The following is a 21796-nucleotide window of genomic DNA, read 5'->3' on the forward strand; positions in this document are numbered from 1 at the left end:
AACGTCACCAGTGACTGTATTTGTTGAAACGCAGGCACTATGAAGGTCTGTCTGACAGACCAAAACAAACAAAGCGTGCATGAACAGATCGATAAAAATTAGTAGCGAGTAGAATGTAGAAAAAAGTAGCGGAGTAAAAGTAGCGTTTCTTCTCTATAAATATACTCAAGTAAAAGTAAAACTATGTTGCATTAAAACTACTCTTAGAAGTACAATTTATCCCAAAAGTTACTCAAGTAGATGTAACGGAGTAAATGTAGCGCGTTACTACCCACCTCTGACTGTATGTGTTCAAAGTTCAGTACCACTTCACTTAAATCTTAGATCAATCAATCAATGTTTATTTATATAACCCTAAATCACAAGTGTCTCAAAGGGCTGCACAAGCCACAACGACATCCTCGGTATAGCCCACATAAGGGCAAGGAAAAACTCACCCCAGTGGGACGTCGATGTGAATGACTATGAGAAACCTTGGAGAGGACCGCATATGTGGGTAACCCCCCCCCCGCTCTAGGGAGACCGAATGCAATGGATGTCGAGTGGGTCTAACATAATATTGTGAGAGTCCAGTCCATAGTGGATCCAGCATAACAGTAAGAGTCCAGTCCACAGTGGGGTCAGCAGGAAACCATCCCGAGCGGAGACGGGTCAGCAGCGCAGAGATGTTCCCAACCGATATACAGGCGAGCGGTCCACCTCGGGTCCCGACCCCGGACAGCCAGCACCCCATCCATGGCCACCGGATCTGTGTGTCTCCCCTTCCACAAGGGATAGGGGGGAGCAGAGGAGAAAAGAAAAGAGACTGCAGATCAACTGGTCTAAAAAAAGGGGGGCTATTCAAAGGCTAGAGTATACAAATGAGTTTTGAGATGGGACTTAAATGTTTCTACTGAGGTAGCATCTCTAACTGTTACCGGGAGGGCATTCCATAGTACTGGAGCCCGAATAGAAAACGCTCTACAGCCCGCAGACTTTTTTTTGGGCTCTGGGAATCACTAATAAGCCGGAGTTCTTTGAACGCAGATTTCTTGCCGGGACATATGGTACAATACAATCGGCAAGATAGGTAAATCATATATGAAAAAAAATAACATTTTAACTATTGAAATTAATTGCCTTGATTTTTCCAAATTTGCATTTGTGTCACCTAATCATTAGTTGCCAACATGTTAGGCTTTCATTTCATTGTTGGCTTTATATTTATTTCACAACAGTGGTTTGATTTTGAAATTAATGCATCCAAGCACCTTTTCACAGTTAATTTTTTCGATACATTTCTTGAGCGCGTGTGACAGGAAAAACCTTACCTAGCAGCCATGCAGCAGGAAGTGCTTTTTCGCTTAACCTCACGCCTTCCTACTCACCATTTATTGCTACTGATCATAGAATTCTACTTCTGAGAGATAGTTGGATCCTGAGGGAAAACATTTGTTTCACTATTATGGAGCAATTACAATTGAACCCTGAAAACTCTCCCTAACAGGTGAATGGGCAAATGAGAGACATTAGTAAAAATATTTATAATGTCGTCTGCTTCAAAATATTTGTTTGCAGGTTCCAGATGAAAAGTTTTCTGTGATGTTGGAGTATATAGAAGGCCTGCGCGGTGGAGCAAGAGAGACCACAGTCCAGAAGGCCTTAGTCTTGGTGGAAGAATCAGGACAAGAGGATCCAGATGTCCAGAAGAGGGCGCAAAGAGCTCGAGACGTTATCCAGATGCTTGCTTGAGTTTTCACTAAAGACTGATGAGATTGTCCTGATTTTCTCAGAAGCTTGGCCTTTTTTTAGTTTATTTTAGTTATGCTAATAATTTCACTGTCAATAATACATATTCAATGTAATGAAGTATAGGTGTGTTTTTGGCCCATTTCAGGGCTTTTCAACATTCCAAAGGAAATAAATTGAGTCGTAGGTGTCTTTTTAATTAAATTACAAGGTTTTTTATCAAAACATTTTCTAAATAAATTAAAGACTATTTTTAACATAATGTATCCCAGATTTGGGATATTAATGTTGATTCCAACATGTCCCCTTTTCTTTATCAATGCCCCCAAGAGGAAAAAAAACTTTCAGCCGGCATCCCCTCGTAAATGTTGCAGCATAGTTGTGGTCCCGGCCCCTTTTGTTCCATCTGTAACAGAACAACATATTAGGCACCGATGTCTACACAGATCTTTTTGGATGAGCTGCTCTGCGTTACCTGTTTGTGAATGGAATGGAATATTGTGATGAGTGAGGAGGGCTCGCAGTCTCTCAATCTCTTCTTGCTGTTTTTGGAAGTCCTGTAAAAGATATTGCTTAGCATGTAAGAACATAAGATTCAACATGTCAAAAAAATGCATTTCATTTAGAAGTTACATTTTTATAACTATGCCTACCTCATTACATTTCTCTAAAGAGCTGTGTGTTTCCCCTTGAACAGCAGCCTCGGGTAACTTTTCTTTCACTTTGTGACTCTTCAGGAACCCAGCATCTTCAAATATATCCCTCAGGAGATTTCCATATCCCTATAAAGAATAAACATTTGCAACACACAGAGGAGCAATTTATAACAGAAGCTTACACTTACTTGCTCAGTGATAAGACCTTCATAACGAGCCTGCTCTGCGTCATCCCATCGCTTTTGCAGCGTCTCACTCAGGGTGGGGTATACTTGAAAATAGCACACAAAGTAGACTTAGAGCCTGATTTACTAAGATTGAAATACCACGGGCTGAATAGCGTCTGCAATCTCTAAAATTGCGTGTACTACTTGTGAATGCGTTGCATGCAACTTACCAACACTGCGTGTGCAATTGAAAAGTGGTGCAGACTGCCTTAAGTGAGGATTCTGTGTGTACCTTATAGAACATCAACAGAGACTCATTTACTGCACATTGTTATGCTCCTACCTGAGGGGTTTTGCTATGCTTTCAAACATGCAGAAAACATGTACTACTTTTATTGGGCATTTTAGAAGCAGTCCTGCAGTGCATTTACATTAAAACCACTTTTTTCTTTGAGGCTGAAGGTGCGCTTATTGGAAAGAGGCTGTCTATATATCCGCTCAAGATGCAAAAAATGCATACTTAAATATATTTTTGATTTATGAAATATTTAAACATTCTGTGGGGAAAAAACGAACATTAAAAATAAGACACCAAAACACAATTAGAATTAGTTTTAATCAACCCCTCGAGCAGCTATAAAATTATAAAATGATGTTGCTGAATAGACTGTGTAATATGTCTGACTGTCCAAAATGTCGACACACACACGGGCAATTCTCGTCTGTCATTTGTCTGCAGCGCGAGCACCGATCCAGCAGCTGTGTGCGGAACTGTCAGTTTGCACGTGCTAATCAAAACACAAAATAGTGTTCACTGTTTTGTGTAATAAGTCTGACCGCCCAAAATGTGAACACACAAAGCAGATTCTCATTTGTCCATTGTTTGTTTGCAGCGCGAGCACCAATCCTACAGCTGTGTGTGGAACTGTCAATTTGCACCTCCTTCCCACACGTGCTAAATAAAGTGCAAAATAGTGAAATAATCAAATTTGCTTCTTCTCCCAGTATTTTGGAGTGTTTTAATGATCAGCATATATGTTGTATATAAATAAAGAGGCGCCGAATGGATTGCACGCCTTATTCTTCACACTCGACAGACATTCTCCACTTTGCACATGTTTAGTAGATCAGCTTTGCGTGTACTATCAGGTTTGCACGTGTTTTGGTACACGCAAACCTTTCGTAAATCAGGCCTCTAATGTTGCAAGTATGTCTTCAACCATGACACCTTAGCTCAGCGTTTCTCAAAGTGTGGGGCGCGCCCCACTGGTGGGGAATAGAGACATGACAGGTGGGGCGCGAGGAACGGGAGGAAATTTCACTTTAAATTTTTTTTTTTATTATTATATTCTTAGATTATTTTTTTTTTTACTATGCTTTCATTTTCTATACACACTGTAAATCACTTTGTGATTCTGTCTATGAAATCCGCTATATAAATAAATGGAAATTACCGGTACTTATTTTTACTGTAGGCTTTAAATTTCTCGGTAGAAGCGAAAGTTTGACAGACATAGCAACAGTAACTAATGGGGGCGGGGCTAAGCGGAACAAACTTTTGCGCGGATGGGTAGCAGGCTAATGTGTGGACCACAATTACACAAATATATACATTTGTGACTCGCACTTCAAAGGTCGTCGAGCCAGAGCCAGCGCCTGCAGAGAAACAAAAATCTGACGGGCACACACTGTGTCATTCACCGGGAAGCACTCGCGTCAAGGCAGCTCAGCCCCGAACTCAATGAGGTTTTAACAGATGTGAGCGCGGTCAATTTGATCAAAACACGACCACTGAAAGTGTGACTGTTCTCTGCACTGTGTGAGGAAATGGGAGCTGATCATACAGCCGTGCTGTTTCACAGTGAAGCAAGGTGGCTCTCCCGGGGAAAAGTGCTGTCACTTGCCCTGTCTTGCCAAATGCATAGTTCCTCCTTTTTTTTTGCAAAGATTGCAAAGTGGCACTTTTATTTTATTTATTATTGAACTTGATGCAAGTTATTTGATATATTATTGAACTTGATGCAAGTTATAACACTTTTTCAAATTTATTATTGTACTTGATGCAAGTTATAACACTTTTGTTTTATTTATTATTGAACTTGATGCAAGTTATAACACTTTTTTTGATTTATTATTGAACTTGATGCAAGTTATTTGATTTATTATTGAACTTGATGCAAGTTATAACACTTTTTTTGATTTATTATTGAACGTGATGCAAGTTATAACACTTTTTTTGATTTATTATTGAACTTGATGCAAGTTATAACACTTTTATTTGATTTATTATTGAACTTGATGCAAGTTATAACACTTTTTTGATTTATTATTGAACTTGATGCAAGTTATAACACTTTTTGATTTATTATTAAACGTGATGCAAGTTATAACACTTTTTTTGATTTATTATTGAACTTGATGCAAGTTATAACAGTTTTTTTTATTTATTATTGAACTTGATGCAAGTTATAACACTTTTTTTGATTTATTATTGAACTTGATGCAAGTTATAACACTTTTATTTGATTTATTATTGAACTTGATGCAAGTTATAACACTTTTTTTGATTTATTATTAAACGTGATGCAAGTTATAACACTTTTTTTGATTTATTATTGAACTTGATGCAAGTTATAACACTTTTGTTTTATTTATTATTGAACTTGATGGAAGTTATTTTATTTATTATTGAACTTGATGCAAGTTATACCACAGCTGCACAGTTATTTTATTTATTATTGAACTTGATGTTATTTTATGTTATTGAATTTTGAATGTATACAACTTGATGTTCAATAAATTTGAAAATGTTAAAGCTTGGCATTAGCGCTCTGTTGGGGTGATGGGGGCAGGTGGGGCTTGAAAACTCCCCCTTGTCCAAAGTAGGGGATGACAAAAAAAGTTTGAGAACCACTGCCTTAGCTTACCTAAAAGAGAATGTGGATGGCAAACAAGTGGCGTCTCAAACATTAGTGAGTACACGCATGTGCTGGGCTCCGAGACCTGAGCAAGCTTGCTTTGGGTGCTGCACACAAGAATCACCTGCAGAAAAAATAAATAAAAAACTTTGATTTATAAGTGTGTTGTACGCTTTGCTCACCTTTGCCTCTCTGTTTCTGGTGCCACAAGTGTCTCCGTCTCTCATCCACATGCCCTTAAATGTGTTGTTTGCTATTTCCCACTCCTGCCAAATCCTGTTAAGAACCCACAATTAGAATATGAGTCGCTGGCAAACATCTGCACTTGTTACTGTAGGCATCTCACCCCAGGATCCCACTGTAGGCATTCCATCTGAATGATTGTTCATGTTGGGTGATGTTGTGAAATGGGCATAACTCATATCTATACCTGAAACAACACAAATGCAATATGTACATTTTATCTCAAATATACCATGATGTGTAGATACAGTTTTATATTGTAATGTTACCATGATTTGTGGGTGCACAGTTTTATCTCTAATAAATTTCACCATGATGAGTACAATGCACATTTTTACACATTTGTATCTGCAAGAAAATAACCATGATATACAAAACTCAAAACCAGTCAAATTGGCACTTTGTGTAAATGGTAAATAAAAACAGAATACAATGATTTGTAAATCCTTTTCAACTTATATTCAATTGAATAGACTGCAAAGACAAGATACTTGATGTTCGAACTGGTAAACTTTATTTTTTGCAAATATTAGCATATTTGGAATTTGATGCCTGCAACATGTTTAAAAAAAGCTGGCAAAAAAGACTGAGAAAGTTGAGGAATGCTCATCAAACACTTATTTGGAACATCCCACAAGTGAACAGGCTAACTGGGAACAGGTGGGTGCCATGATTGGGTATAAAAGCAGCTTTCATGAAATGCTCAGTCATTCACAAACAAGGACGGGGCGAGGGTCACCACTTTGTGAACAAATGCGTGAGAAAATTGTCGAACAGTTTAAGAACAACATTTCTCAACAAGCTATTGCAAGGAATTTAGGGATTTCACCATCTTTGGTCTGTAATATTATCAAAAGGTTCAGAGAATCTGGAGAAATCACTGCACGTAAGCAGCTAAGCCCGTGACCTTCGAACCCTCAGGCTGTACTGCATCAACAAGCGACATCAGTGTGTAAAGGATATCACCACATGGGCTCAGGAACACTTCAGAAAACCACTGTCAGTAACTATAGATTGTCGCTACGTCTGTAAGTGCAAGTTAAAACTACTATACAAAGCGAAAGCCATTTATCAACAACACTCAGAAACGCCGCCGGCTTCGCTGGGCCTGAGCTCATCTAAGATGGACTGATGCAAAGTGGGAAAGTGTTCTGTGGTCTGACGAGTCCACATTTCAAATTGTTTTTGGAAACTGTGGACGTTGGGTCCTCCAGACCAAAGAGGAAAAGAACCATCCGGATTGTTATAGGCGCAAAGTTCAAAAGCCAGCATCTGTGATGGTATGGGGGTGTATTAGTGCCCAAGACATGGATAACTTACATATACAGGTTTTGGAGCAACATATGTTGCCATCCAACTAAGGATGTCCGATAATGGCTTTTTGCCGATATCCGATATTCCGATATTGTCCAACTCTTTAATTACCGATACCGATATCAACCGATATATACAGTCGTGGAATTAACACATTATTATGCTTAATTTGGACAACCAGGTATGGTAAAGAAAAGGTACTTTTAAATTTTTTTAATAAAATAAGATAAATAAATTAAAAACATTTTATTGAATAAAAAAGAAAGTAAAACAATATAAAAACAGTTACATAGAAACTAGTAATTAATGTAAATGAGTAAAATTAACTGTTAAAGGTTAGTACTATTAGTGGACCAGCAGCACACACAATCATGTGTGCTTACGGACTGTATCCCTTGCAGACTGTATTGATATATATTGATATATAATGTAGGAACCAGAATAACGAACGATAATAAAAAAAATGATACCGATAATTTACGATATTACATTTTAACGCATTTATCGGCAGGCCGATATTATTGGACATCTCTACATCCAACCAAAGGACGCCCCTGTTTATTTCAGCAAGACAATGCCAAGCCACATTCTGCTTGTGTTACAACAGCGTGGCTTCATAGTAAAAGAATGCGGGTACTAGACTGGCCTGCCTGTAGTCCAGACCTGTCTTACATTGAAAATGTGTGGCGCATTATTAAATGATAAATGATAAATGGGTTGTACTTGTATAGCGCTTTTCTACCTTCAAGGTACTCAAAGCGCTTTGACACTACTTCCACATTTACCCATTCACACATACATTCACACACACTGATGGAGGGAGCTGCCATGCAAGGCGCTAACCAGCACCCATCAGGAGCAAGGGTGAAGTGTCTTGCTCAGGACACAACGGACATGACGAGGTTGGTACTAGGTGGGGATTGAACCAGGGACCCTCGGGTCACGCACGGCCACTCTTCCACTGCGCCACGCATTGAAGCATAAAATACGACAACGGAGACCCCGGACTGTTGAACAACTTAAGCTGTACATCAAGCAAGAATGGGAAAGAATTCCACCTGAAAAGCTTCAAAAATTGGTCTCCTCAGTTCCCAAATGTTTACTGAGTGTTATTAAAAGGAAAGGCCATGTAACACAGTGGTAAAAATGCCCCTGAGCCAACTTTTTTGCAAGGTGTTGCTGCCAATAAATTCTAAGTTAATGATTATTTTCAAAGTCAGTTTGAACATTAAATATCTTGTCTTTGCAGTCTATTCAATTGAATATAAGTTGAAAAGGATTTGCAAATCATTGTATTCTGTTTTTATTTACCATTTACACAACGTGCCAACTTCACTGGTTTTGGGTTTTGTACAATACTTACGTTGACTCAGTAAGACTGAAACACTTCCCAGCCAAACGATGAAGGTGTGCAGGTCCTATCAGCGACAAGATGATTAGCAACAACACAAATGGAGCCAGGACACAAACAGAATACATTATTGACTTAGTAAATGACATTTAACGTACCAGACACCGGGGATGGCAGCACTCTCGCCTGCATTCTGTTTCCCTGAGCCAAAATATTGTTGTTAATCCTTAAAGAGAGAAACAAATGTCAGGATAGGAAGAAAAAAACAACACTTTTGCAGCTTTTAACGTGACGCACCCAAATGTGTTTGGCGCTTCAACTATCTTCATTTTACCCGCCAGTCCGTTGTTTACTGCGCAAAATACATGTTGCATTAATGTGGCTGTCTAGATCATGTACATCGATCAATTGCTTACCGAAAAGACAAATGCACATAGTGAAGACTAATATCAAGCGATGTATCTCCTTATTCGAGAAGCCCATTGTTGAATTCAGTGTTTAAAAATGTCAACGTTTCTGATCGCCTCTGTTAAAAATACAAGTCTTCCGGGTGGATGCGAATCACGTGACGTAAATATTTCGTAAGCATGCGCCGTGTATTTCAAGGCTTGAACGTCGCACTTTTATCACATTATCCAAAAGTTGAAGACCGATTTTCAGCGGCATATCTCATTAATCGAGAAGAAAATTGTTGAATTTAGTGGTTAAAATTTAAGCATTTCTAATGACTTAAGTTAAAATACAGTCTTCCGGGTTGGATACCAATCACGTGACAAAAATATATTGCGCGCATGCTCCGTGCACATCAAGGCTAGCACGGCGCACTTTCCACAACAGTTGCCAAAAGTTGAAGTTTGGATTATTTCACAAGCTTTTATCACATTATGCAAAAGTTGAAGACCGATATTCAGCGGCATATCTCATTAATCGAGAAGAAAAATGTTGAATTTAGTGGTTAAAATGTAAGCATTTATAATGACTTATTTTAAAATACAGTCTTCCGGGTTGGATACCAATCACGTGACAAAAATATATTGCGCGCATGCTCCGTGCACATCAAGGCTAGCACGGCGCACTTTCCACAACAGTTGCCAAAAGTTGAAGTTTGGATTATTTCACAAGCTTTTATCACATTATGCAAAAGTTGAAGACCGATATTCAGCGGCATATCTCATTAATCGAGAAGAAAAATTTTGAATTTAGTGGTTAAAATGTAAGCATTTATAATGACTTATTTTAAAATACAGTCTTCCGGGTTTGATACCAATCACGTGACAAGAATATATTGCGCGCATGCTCCGTGCACATCAAGGCTAGCACGGCGCACTTTCCACAACAGTTGCCAAAAGTTGAAGTTTGGATTATTTCACAAGCTTTTATCACATTATGCAAAAGTTGAAGACCGATATTCAGCGGCATATCTCATTAATCGAGAAGAAAAATGTTGAATTTAGTGGTTAAAATGTAAGCATTTATAATGACTTATTTTAAAATACAGTCTTCCGGGTTTGATACCAATCACGTGACAAGAATATATTGCGCGCATGCTCCGTGCACATCAAGGCTAGCAAGTCGCACTTTCCACAACAGTAGCCAAAAGTTGAAGTTTGGATTATTTCACAAGCTTTCGTGGTTCGTGTGTTTATCAATATAAGTTCTAATAGTAGACAAAAGTGTACACGTAAACCTAGAGATACCCGGCATTTATATTAGTATTGTTTTGCGAACATGCTAATGTCAGTATCGTGGTGACTACAATGCTAGCTAGCACGTGTTGTTTTTGACAGTCATTACATTAAAAATCGGAGTTTCGGGTGACAAAAAATGGGACGAAAAAAGCCGGGCAAGTTTGTGCGTTCTGATAATAAAGGAAAAGATAAACGACACAAGATGAAGGGGAAATCATTAGAAGCCTTTACAGAAGAAATGCACTCTACATTTGAAGGTAAACACACAATCATGTCAAGTCATATTTATGTTGGGTAAACGAAATGATCTACTGGAAGTTGGCAATATTTCTAATTAGCATTATCACAATGTCATGTGATCCTCCTTCTGTCACTGTTTTGTAGCAAGTCTTCACTTGGAGGGGGAAGGAGCAGAGAGCCCCCAAATTAAACTGCCTTGTCCACTTGCCATGTGGGAGCTGGGACATTGTGATCCCAAACGTTGCACAGGCAGAAAGCTGGCCCGAAAGGGCTTTGTGCACAACCTGCGTCTCAATCAGAGATTTCATGGACTGGTATTGAGTCCAATGGGCACAAAGTATGTGACACCAGGTGACAGGTATGTATGCCATTAGTTGCATCCATGTTGTTGCACAGCAACTACAGTATAAAATGGCTGCTTTGTTAGGAAAAAAGCTATGAAAAATGAAAATAGAATGACACACTGAATACTGATACTTAGAGATGTCCGATAATATAGGACTGCCGATATTATTGGCCGATAAATGCATTAAAATGTAATATCGGAAATTATCGGTATTGGTTTGTAAATTATCGGTATCGGTTTCAAAAAGTCAAATTTATGACTTTAAAAGGCCGCTGTGTACACGGACGTAGAGAGGTACAGAGCGCCAATAAACCTTAAAGGCACTTCCTTTGCGTGCCGGCCCAGGCACACAATATCTACAGCTTTTCACACACACAAGTGGATGCAAAGCATACTTGGTCAATAGCCATACAGGTCACACTGAGGGGGGCCGTATAAACAACTTTAACACTGTTACAAATATGCGCCACACTGTGAACCCACACCAAACAAGAATGACAAACACATTTCGGGAGAACATCCGCACCGTAACACAACAGAACAAATACCCAGAACCCCTTGCAGCACTAACTCTTCTGGGACGCGTCAATATACACCCCCCGCTACCCTCCCCCCCCCACCTCAACTCCGCCCACCTCAACCTCCTTATTATTGAAGTCACAAAGTGCATTATTTTTTACCATCTCTCCCTGAGAGAGCATGTCCCAAATTCCAAGCTGCTGTTTTAAGGCATGTTAAAAAAAATAATGCACTTTGTGACTTCAATAATAAATATGGCAGTGCCATGTTGGCATTTTTTTCCATAACTTGAGTTGATTTATTTTGGAAAACCTTGTTACATTGTTTAATGCATCCAGCGGGGCATCACAACAAACTTAGGCAAAATAGTGTGTTAATTCCACGACTGTATATATCGGTATCGGTTGATATTGGTATCGGTAGTCAAGAGTTGGACAATATTGGATATCAGCAAAAAAGACATTATCGGACATCTCTACTGATACTGATGCGTGGCGAAGTTGGTAGAGTGGCCGTGCCAGCAATCGGAGTGTTGCTGGTTACTGGGGTTCAATCCCCACCTTCTACCATCCTAGTCACGTCCGTTGTGTCCTTGGGCAAGACACTTCAGCCCTTGCTCCTGCTGGTTAGCGCCTTGCATGGCAGCTCCCGCCATCAGTGTGTGAATGGGTGAATGTGGTAATACTGTCAAAGCGCTTTGAGTACCTTGAAGGTAGAAAAGCGCTATACAAGTATAACCCATTTATCATTATTTATTTATTTGTGACATGGGGGCAATGCACATAAATTAACATATAGAATGTGAATGTGCTAGAGTGTAGCCAAAGGTTGATTTCCTTTGTAGTCCCCGGCGGGTTGATGGTATACAACAAGGTCCATAAAAAACAGAAAGCACCAACATTACACATAAACAATACAATAAAATACATCAACTCCGATGTAGACCATGTTGTGGTGTAATACAACAAGATCTATAAAAAACAGAAAAGTAAGACAGCTCCAACATCAGACATAATTATTTAAAAAAAATACACAGCTCCAGATATAGTAATACAAATAAAATGGAATGGGCGCACATATAAAACAGTAGCTTGCTGTATGACCTCAACGCAGGACAGATCAACAATAAAGTCGTCATAGTACCGTGTTTTCCGCACTATAAGGCGCACGGGATTATAAGGCGCACCATCAATGAATGGCCTATTTTAAAACTTTGTTCATAAATAAGGCACACCGCATTATAAGGCGCATAGAATAGACGCTACAGTAGAGGCTGGGGTTACGTTATGCATCCATTAGATGGAGCTGCACTAAAGGGAATGTCAACAAAACAGTCAGATAGGTCAGTCAAACTTTATTAATAGATTACAAACCAGCGTTCTGACAACTCCGTTCACTCCCAAAATGAATAAACAGCTGTTTTATTATTTTCCCGAGGTGAAGTCAGTGACGTGGTATTTTGTTTATCTTTTAACAACAGCAAGGTATAACATGTAGTGCAACATTCATATCACAAGTGGTAGGGAACTTTTCCTCGATTCAATAAACACGTAAAAAACAGTCTGATACTGTTACGGTAAATCAAACGTTAGTGCAATCACAATATAGTAACACTCGAAATAGTGCAAAGCAATAACAATATCAATAACTCAACGTTGCTCAAACGTTAATGTCACACAACACAACACACAAAATAAACATGTAAAGCTCATTTTATTAAGTTATTCCTCATCCACGAATCCCTCAAATTCTTCAGTGTCCGAATTAAACAGTTGGGCGAATACGGCATCCAACATGCCGGCTCCGTCTCGTCGAAGTCGTCATTAATCGAGTCAGCGTTGTCTAGAAGTTCAGTGACAATTCCTGCCTTCCTGAAAGCTCGGACCACAGTTGAGACTGATATATCAGCCCAGGCATTTACGATCCACTGGTCTTTACATAAACACACAAATGGAAATGAAACGACACGCCTCGCGCAGTCATATATCCCAGCATGCACCGCGCGCTTCTTCTTCTACGAGGGAAAATGAAGTCGGCGGCTGCTTACCGCAGTTGCGAGACCTGTTGTGGCTCAAATATTGGTCCATATATAAGGCACACCGGATTATAAGGCGCACTGTCAGCTTTTGAGAAAATTTGAGGTTTTTAGGTGCGCCTTATAGTGTGGAAAATACGGTAGTTAAAGTGCTTAAAGCAGATGGAGAAGTGCTAAATGATTACATAGAAGTTAAAGTGCTGGTATTATTGCACATAGCCCTATTGCACTAATAGTTAGCATTAACAGATGTGTTTGTGGTCATACAAAAATAACAAATGTGTCGATTCGTTTAAATCCAGGAACTAATTTTCCCCCTAGGAAATACTGTAAATTGAAATAAATATTTTCCACTTCCACAAGGAAGTGTAAAGTAAGGCTTGCTAAAGGCAAGGCAACTTTATTTGTATAGCACTTTTTATACACAAGGCAGACTCAAAGTGCTTCACAGACAACAAAGTGAAATGAAAGAAAGTAAAAGCCAAATTAAAATGCAGACAATAAAAATAAAAACAGTGCGGACGTTAAAAGATTAAAAGATTTAGCTGAAAGCTAAGGTGAACATAAACGTTTTCAGTCTAGTTTTTAAAGTAGTCAGAGTTGGGGAAAGTCTGACATCTTCAGGAATTTTATTCCAGCTATTTGTTGCATAGTGACTGAATGATGCTCTCCCTTGATTTGAGTTTACTCTGGGAACCGCTAACAGATTGGTCTCAGAAGATCTTAGTGATCTAGAGGGCTTATATAGTGGGAGCATATCAGTGATATACTTTGGCCCTAGACCATGTAGTGATTTATATGTGAGCAGGAGGATTTTGAAATCAATTCTCTGATGTACAGGGAGCCAATGTAAGGATTTAAGAATTGGTGTAATGTGCTCACATTTTTTGGTCTTTGTTAGAACTCTAGCAGCAGCGTTCTGAACAAGCTGTAGCTGCCTGACAGTTTTTTTGGGAAGACCTGCAAGGAGACCATTACAATAGTCTAGCCTACTGGTAATAAAGGCATGTACACGTTTTTCTAAGTCTTGAGCTGACATTAGCCCTCTAAGTCTTGTTACATTTTTGAGGTGACAGTAGGCCGATTTTGTTACTGATTTGATGTGACTGTCGAAATTTAAATCAGAATCTAAAATAACCCCAAGATTTCTGGCTTTATTTGAGGTTTTCAGGGACAGTGATTGAAGGTTTTGGATGACTTTAAACCTTTCTTTTTTAGCACCAAAAACAATTATCTCAGTTTTATCTTCATTTAGTTGTAGGAAATGTTGGCACATCCAGTGTTTGACTTGCTCAATGCACTGGCACAGAAAATCAATGGGGCAATAGTCATTTGGTGATAGCGCTACATAGATTTGGGTGTCATCGGCATAGCAATGATGGTCAATGTTATTATTTTGCATGATTTGTCCTAGTGGGAGCATATATGTAGATGTTAAATAAAGTCGGCCCCAAGATTGAACCTTGGGGGACTCTACACGTTACGTTGGTTGGTTCTGATACAAAGTCACCAATGGAAAGAAAATAGTTCCTATCTTGTAGATATGACTTGAACCAGCTTAAAACACCCAGTTTTCCAACCTGTCCAAAAGTATTGAGTGGTCGACAGTGTCAAATGCAGCACTGAGGTCTAATAGCATTAATACTGAAGTTTTGCCAGTCTGTGTTTAGACGGATGTCATTTATAACTTTAAGAAGGGCAGTCTCTGTGCTATGAAGAGGTCGAAATCCTGACTGGAAATTGTTGTGGCAGCCAGTAGAAGCCAAGAAGTGATTTAGTTGTTGGAGGACAACTTTCTCAATTATTTTACTTATGAATGGTTGATTTGAAATTGGTCTGTAGTTGTTGATAACAGAGGCATCTAGGCTCCGCTTTTTTAGAAGAGGTTTAATGACTGCAGTTTTGAAAGCCTTCGGGAAATTCCCCGATTGAATAGAATTATTAACTATTTGCAATACGTCTGTTGATAGGCAGTCAAAAACATTCTTAAAGAAGTTGGTAGGTAAAACATCAAGGCAGCAGGTGGATGACTTTAGAGCTGTCACCGTTTCCACTAGAGTTTTAGAGTCTATGGCATTAAAGCTTGCCATCATTGCTGTTACTTTTGCCTAAATGGGGTGGTGATCCAACTTTTTTGCTTGAGATATTGATGGCGCGTCTGATGCCTTCAATTTTATCAGTATAAAAGAATGCAAACTCATTGCATTTCTGCGTGGAATGGAGTTCGGCTGGTATTTGTGTTGGGGGGTTGGTCAGTCTGTCAACGCTTGCGAATAGGGTTTTGGCCTTATTCGTGTTGCAGTTTATGATATTGGAGAAGGTGAGTCAACTTCATGTATAACATTTATAGCAACTGTTAAATGTATAACATTTTATATATATATATATATATATATATATATATATATATATATATATATATATATATATATATATATATATATATGGATATATATATATATATCAGTCAATCAATCAAAAGTTTATTTATATAGCCCTTAATCACAAGTGTCTCAAAGGGCTGCACAAGCCACAATGAGATCCTACATCAGGGCAAGAAGAAACTCAATCCAATGGGATACAATGAGACACCTTGGAGGGGGCCGCTGATGTGGGGACCCCAACCCCCTGGGCGACCGGTACAATGGACGTCGAGTGGATCTAGTTAATAGTGTGACAGTACAGTCCATAGTGGGGCCAGCAGGGGATCATCTGGAGTGGAGACAAGTCAGCAGCGCAGATATGTCCCCAACTGATGCACAGATGAGTGGTCCACCCCGGGTCCTGACTTTGAACAGCTAGTGCATCATCTGTGGTCACCTAATAACCTCTCCACGCAGGAGAGGGGGACAGAGCAGAAAAGAGACGGCAGATCAACTCGTCTAAAAGGGGGGTCTATTTAAAGGCTAGCGTATACAAATGAGTTTTAAGATGGGACTTAAATGCTTCTACTAAGGTAGCATCTCTAACTGTTACCGGGAGGGCATTCCAGAGTACTGGAGCCCGAATAGAAAATGCAGATTTATTGCCGGGACATATAGTACAATACAATCAGCAAGATAGGATGGAGCTAGACCGCTTAGTATTGTATACATAAATAGTAAAATATATGTATCTGTATATGAAGTATTCTCAACCGGCATAAAAAGAATGTCCAATCAAACCCAAAACAATAGTTTGTGCATTCACCATTCAACTCACGAGAAGGTTTTGTGTACTTAATATTGAGTAAAATCAAAATGTGTACCTCTTTTATCTCATTTTTTGTTTGGGGATCTGAACTTCATCAAACGTGTCTCACAGGGAGATCGTGGCCCAGCATGGACTCGCAGTGATTGATTGCTCCTGGGCCAAACTGGAGGAGACGCCGTTCAATAAGATGATCGGAAGTCATCCGCGCTTACTGCCGTACCTTGTCGCTGCAAACCCTGTCAACTACGGGAAGCCTTGCAAATTATCTTGTGTTGAAGCTTTCGCTGCCACCTTTTGTATTGTAGGTAAGGCCTACGCACACTATTCTACAATCATCGCATTACTCCGAAATGTATCATATTTACATACACTCACATTGTTATATTTCATTTTTGGCAGGTTTCAAAGAGCTGGCTGTGCTTTTGTTGAAGAAATTTAAGTGGGGCACCGTGTTCTTGGAGCTCAATAAGGAGCTGCTCGAGCGCTACGCTGCGTGCCAGTCAGAGGATGAGTTGCTCACTGTCGAAAAGGACTTTCTCACAACCAAACCTGAGGACGACGAATTTGGTAATAATGAACTCGACTGTATTATACATGCAATGTTTTCTTTGTTTTGTTTTTTTTTGGTTAACAACAAAATTAGAAAAGTCTAAGTCTTGCCATACTGTTTTAGTGTATTGACCTGAATATAAGACAACCCCTCTTTTTCAAGACTTGTTTTTGGAACAGTATTTTACTCTTTTTTTCTTTTTTTTAATCCTATTTTCCTATCAGTGAGATAACATGTTAAAAAAACAACATATCTGTGTGATGGCTACATCTCTCCAGGTCACTGTGTGAGTGACAGGAAAAAAAGCTTGCCTGAGGAAAAGCCTTTTGGCGCCACCTGTTGTATAAGTCTCATATTTTTCAGGAAGGGGTGTACTGTCTTGGGTTTGGTACAATAGGGTACAGCAGTGTTTCTTAACTATTGGGCTCACGAGGAGATTGTGGCCCATTGTTGAGTCACAATTGCCCCTAGAGGGCTGTCAAAAAAGATGTTTCTCAGCTGTGGTCCGTGTGGACCGCAGCGCTCAGTTGTAATACACTTTTTCACCACATGTGGCAGTAATTAGACTTAGACTTCTTTTTATCGTCATTCAAATTTGAACTTTACAGTACAGATAAGAATTACATTTTGTTGCATTAGCTCGTTGTAGTGCAGGGTAAAAGAGCAATAAGGTGCAGAGTGTTTGCATTTACAAAACATGAATATCAACAAACATAAGAAGTCTGAAGCTAAAGTCATAGAGAAGTTTCTTAAACAAAACAACTATTAATGAAGTGGTGAAGCTATATTTTCATTTGTTTTATTTTTTTTTCCATTTTATTTACAGTTGATTTAGGAAACATATATTATGTATTATTAATTTAGTTAGAATGTGTTTATTATAGCATGGCATAATTGTATGTACATTTATTTTAAGCAGTTTTATGAGTCCCTTCTTTTGCAGTGTATTCCATTCATTTATTTATTCAATCAGCCTGACCCAATCCCTTTTTTAACCTTTATTTACCCAGGAAAGTCCCATTGAGATCAATAATCTCTTTTTCAAGGGAGTCCTGCACATTCCAACACCCGTGTAGGTGTCGCTGATCATATCTGATAATCTTTATGATTAACAGGTGGTTTCATATCATTTGACAAGGTATGTCCTGTTGAACTGTAAGTCGGTTAGATATAATAATTCAATAGGATTAAAATTAAAAGTAAGATGACGTATTAAGTGCTAATATTGGATTGGGGCCGAGTCTCCTTTGTAGTGGAAAAGTTGGGCTCTTAGGTCAAAAATGATACGAACCTCTGGGATACAGTAGTGTATGTTGTACCCTAAAGACGCTGTTTGCAACTTGCTCAAAGTTCAACTTTTTAAATATAGCAAGAACACCGGCTAGCTTATGTTACCATTAGTGGTTTAACAGAACACATTTTTCACAATTACTAATTCTATTGAATAAAAATGGTTGTCGTCTAAGGAATTTCTCTGACTTTAGGCTTGTCAGTGTCTCATCCCCACGTAAACGCAGAGACCGCAAAAGCCATAAAGGCAGTCCAGGAGAAGCACCTAATAATTTGCTGTCATTTTGTTACGACATACATTTAATGATTGCCAAGGTTAGTAGCTAAACTTTGCTAACTCACTATCATTAGCTAAAAACACACCAAGTTGTATGTACAGGTGTAGTTTGCGTCATTACATACTAAAAGCCGAAAGAGGGCTGGGTAAAATGCTTACAATACTTTGGGAAGTTAGCGCCATCTGGGCATCTGCATCAGGGGTTCAAACAGCCCCTTTAAAGAAAAGAAAGGGACCCTTCCAATGGTACCTCAGCTTTTCTTAGTAAGCCATTCCAACCGGACCGACAAAAAAATAATTGTACGGAAACTGACACAATATTCACCATAAAAAATAACGAAAATACAATGACTCTGTTCTACAGACCCAAAAATATTAACACAAAACATATTTTATGTAGCATAATTAGTTTTACATGTAGAAAAAAATGTGAAATACATAAAAATGAGGAATAACATTTACCCTGATGAAAGACACTTGTTGGCGTAGACGGCGATGAGCCACCTTCATATTTTGCTACAAGTTCTTTTTTCAGGCATGTGAAATCTCTGTTTTTAAACATTTATTTTTGCTTCAAAATATCACTTTTGCGTTTTTTTAATGAACTCTTGTCTTGTTCTGTATATTGTATAGTATTTTGTATATTGTACAGGATTGCTTATTATTTTTATTGGATAGTATTTATTTAAATTCTTAGTTTTATCTTTATAACTTCTTGTGTAATTTATTTTTATCCCATATTTGTTCCCACTACCGCACCTTAAGTTGGAGTCCTTAATCTCGTTATATGCAAATATAATGACAATAAAGTCCCTTCTATTCTATTGTAACTATCAATAAAGATAGGATCCAAACAAAATTTGTTGGAACGCTCACCTCAGCCGCAGGCACTCGCTGTTTCTTGTGCCTAAACGCCGCACCAATTTGCAGGACAGGGAGACGATCAGGAGCACATAAACAAGCTTGCTAGTTAGCTAACAATCTAGATAGCTTACTTGTTGTCACCTCCGTTCACTGTCTGAGCCACAGCATTGATGACTATATATTTTGCTGCTAATCATATACAATACGAACACTGTTAGTTCCGAATCAGTTGTAGTTCTAGAGTATTCATTAGTAGCCAGCGAGACGGGATATTGACAGATTGTTAACAGAGGTCACAACACCGGGAGTATTTTACTCAAGGGGGCGCAGCTACAGGTTAAAGTTTTTTGCATGCATTTTATAGAATTTTGCATAACATTTTTAATAATAATATTGTTAGTAAATGATCAAATTACAAAGACATTTGTCAAAAAGAGTTTGGTAGAGAGAAAAAACGTTAGGTAAAATTCAGTGTAGAAATGCACCCAATTGTAGTCTTGATTTTCAAAAAAAAATTGGAGGGCTTGTGTGACAGCACTTTGGGCTGATGGAAATGTTCCTCTTTTTTCTCAAAGGGTGCTCACATCCCTGTTTATCGAATTCAATAGTGGTTCTCGCCTTCACAACTGTATTACCAATGATTCTTCTTCCATTTTGCTTCTGACATGTAAGTTTGCCAAAAAATTGGGATCAGTTCATTTGGTTAAGATCAAGCCAATAACTGCCCTCCTGTAGGAACAATTAAAATGTAAATATTTAACTGTCATCTTGAATCAAACACAACAAAGCCTTTCTTCCCCCTCCAAACTACCCTGAAACAATTGTTTTTTTTTTGGTTAAAACTTATCAATTTTTGCATGTACAGATACTAAGACTAGACCGTTAAATCTGTTGTGTTTTGGAAAACCCTATTGCATTTTCATATTTGAACACTAATGTGTTGTTTATCAAATTTACTTATGATTGTGTGTCTTATTTTGTCTCTTTTGGTTTTTCCTCAACTGAATTTGTTGTATAGAAGGTTTCAGGTGGTTGACACTATTTCTGCGTAGGTCCGGGTGGAAAGGAGCACTAGGGGCAGCCTCAGTCTTCTGCATTATCACCTGCACAAACTGTCCACCATCCCAGGTTGTGAAATATCATGCCATGTAACTAATTCATAACTCGGTTGGTAGAGTGGCCGTGCCAGCAACTTGAGAGTTCCAGGTTCGATCCCTGCTTCTGCCTTCCTAGTCACAGCTGTTGTCTCCTTGCCAACCACACTGGTTTAAATATATCTTAGATAATGGGGTTCACTATGTAAAGTGCTTTGAAGCACTAGAGAAAAGCGCTATATAATTGACTTCACTATTCGGCCCCCTGGTGGCTTATTTTGCAGCTATACTCAACAACAATATAGCACAAAAAGTGTCACCAGCGCTTGGGATTCTTTGTTTGGGCAACTTAATTAGTTTATTAAAGTTAAAGTACCACTGATAGTCACACACACACACACTAGGTGTGGTGAAATTACCCTCTGCATTTCACCCATCCCCTTGTTCCACCCCCTGGGACGTGAGGGAACCACTGAGGAGCAGCGGTGGCCGCACTCTGGAATCATTTTGGTGATTTAACCCCCAAAAGAGCAATATTTGCAATAGTTGACCCTACGATAAACAACAGGGTATACAAATACCACAAAATGTTGGCATATTTTTGTCAAAAATCTTATTGTGATAAGTAGGGCCCTTCAACAACCACTGTATTTGTAATTGTTGGTCCGTCCCATATTCTGGTCAATGAATGAAGTTTAGAGCTTGTATAATAGCTCAGGAAAGCAAATTAATGTTTGTTGTTTTGGGTTTTTTTTTTTTGTCAACAGATCCATTTGACGTTGACTCAGGAGTAGAATGTATGAATCTCAACAGACGTCATAGGTGAGCATCTTGTTTTTCATGTAATGTATTTTTATAACCAATACATACGACTATTGAGCTTGGTCCCCTGTACTGTACTTAAAAAATATTGACGTTTGTCCAAAACCCATTTGTGTATGCAGGGTACCTGAGGAGGAGGAGGAGGAAGAGGAGGATTCTAGTGAGGACACTGACACATCAGAGGAGGATGAGGATGATGAAGCAGAATATGAAAAAAACAACGATGAGTCAGAACATGTCTCACACATTAAAGAGGAAGTAGCAGCTGCAGCAAAGTCGTCACATTAAAACTTATTTAAACTCCTTAGAAATTGAATGGCTGGTTAACAATAGAAAGAGCGTCCATGTATTCTGTGATTTTGTTGTTATGGTACATAATGTCATTAACTGATGTTTTTATATAAATAAATAAATACATCTGGGATATCAAGTTGCGTGTGTGTGTATTTTCATAAAATGTTTTATTAAACTTTGTTTTGAACGTATACCGAATATATATGTA

General features: G+C 38.7%; 3 protein-coding genes across 5 annotated transcripts in view; 2 read left to right on the forward strand and 1 right to left on the reverse strand.

Moving 5' to 3' along the window:
• The window catches only part of chlsn (cholesin), a 28074-nt gene extending 26079 nt beyond the window's left edge, over window positions 1-1995 (forward strand). For both annotated transcript variants that reach the window (XM_061967593.1, XM_061967594.1), the window contains exon 6: window positions 1558-1995. In XM_061967593.1, the coding sequence (XP_061823577.1) occupies window positions 1558-1731 (174 nt within the window). In that variant the 3' untranslated portion in view covers window positions 1732-1995. The remainder of the gene's footprint in view (window positions 1-1557) is intronic.
• Window positions 1991-8991, reverse strand: gnptg (N-acetylglucosamine-1-phosphate transferase subunit gamma). 2 transcript variants are annotated; one of them, XM_061967591.2, is made up of 11 exons: window positions 8794-8966; window positions 8675-8729; window positions 8536-8603; window positions 8390-8444; window positions 5816-5899; window positions 5652-5745; window positions 5479-5593; window positions 2573-2655; window positions 2382-2510; window positions 2204-2285; window positions 1991-2134 (listed from the first exon to the last, which is right to left on the reverse strand). In XM_061967591.2, the coding sequence occupies exons 1-11, from the start codon at window positions 8858-8860 to the stop codon at window positions 2073-2075; spliced, it is 894 nt and encodes a 297-aa protein (XP_061823575.1). In that variant the 5' UTR covers window positions 8861-8966; the 3' UTR covers window positions 1991-2072. The 2 variants fall into 2 exon arrangements, with proteins under 2 accessions (XP_061823575.1, XP_061823574.1); XM_061967590.2 differs by having other exon boundaries at window positions 2073-2285; window positions 8794-8991.
• Window positions 8992-9777: 786 nt separating this feature from the next.
• On the forward strand, window positions 9778-21724 carry tsr3 (TSR3 ribosome maturation factor). Its single transcript, XM_061967592.2, has 6 exons — window positions 9778-10322; window positions 10450-10663; window positions 16509-16702; window positions 16797-16964; window positions 21240-21294; window positions 21417-21724. The coding sequence occupies exons 1-6, from the start codon at window positions 10202-10204 to the stop codon at window positions 21580-21582; spliced, it is 918 nt and encodes a 305-aa protein (XP_061823576.1). The 5' UTR covers window positions 9778-10201; the 3' UTR covers window positions 21583-21724.
• Window positions 21725-21796: the final 72 nt, after the last annotated feature.

The sequence above is a fragment of the Nerophis lumbriciformis genome, linkage group LG11, assembly GCF_033978685.3.
Source record: "Nerophis lumbriciformis linkage group LG11, RoL_Nlum_v2.1, whole genome shotgun sequence".
Lineage (NCBI taxonomy): Eukaryota > Metazoa > Chordata > Actinopteri > Syngnathiformes > Syngnathidae > Nerophis > Nerophis lumbriciformis.

Bases quoted from the DNA above. Each gene is read 5' to 3' on its own strand.
- gnptg (XM_061967590.2), bottom strand. From the start codon at position 8,860: ATGGGCTTCTCGAATAAGGAGATACATCGCTTGATATTAGTCTTCACT. The intron at 5,900-8,389 runs GTAAGTATTGTA...GTGTTGTTTCAG, and splicing joins TTCAGTCTTACTGAGTCAAC to GTATAGATATGAGTTATGCC. The intron at 2,656-5,478 runs GTAAGCTAAGGC...GCTATTTTCAAG, and splicing joins CCATCCACATTCTCTTTTAG to TATACCCCACCCTGAGTGAG.
- tsr3 (XM_061967592.2), top strand. From the start codon at position 10,202: ATGGGACGAAAAAAGCCGGGCAAGTTTGTGCGTTCTGATAATAAAGGA. The intron at 10,323-10,449 runs GTAAACACACAA...ACTGTTTTGTAG, and splicing joins AATGCACTCTACATTTGAAG to CAAGTCTTCACTTGGAGGGG. The intron at 10,664-16,508 runs GTATGTATGCCA...CGTGTCTCACAG, and splicing joins TATGTGACACCAGGTGACAG to GGAGATCGTGGCCCAGCATG.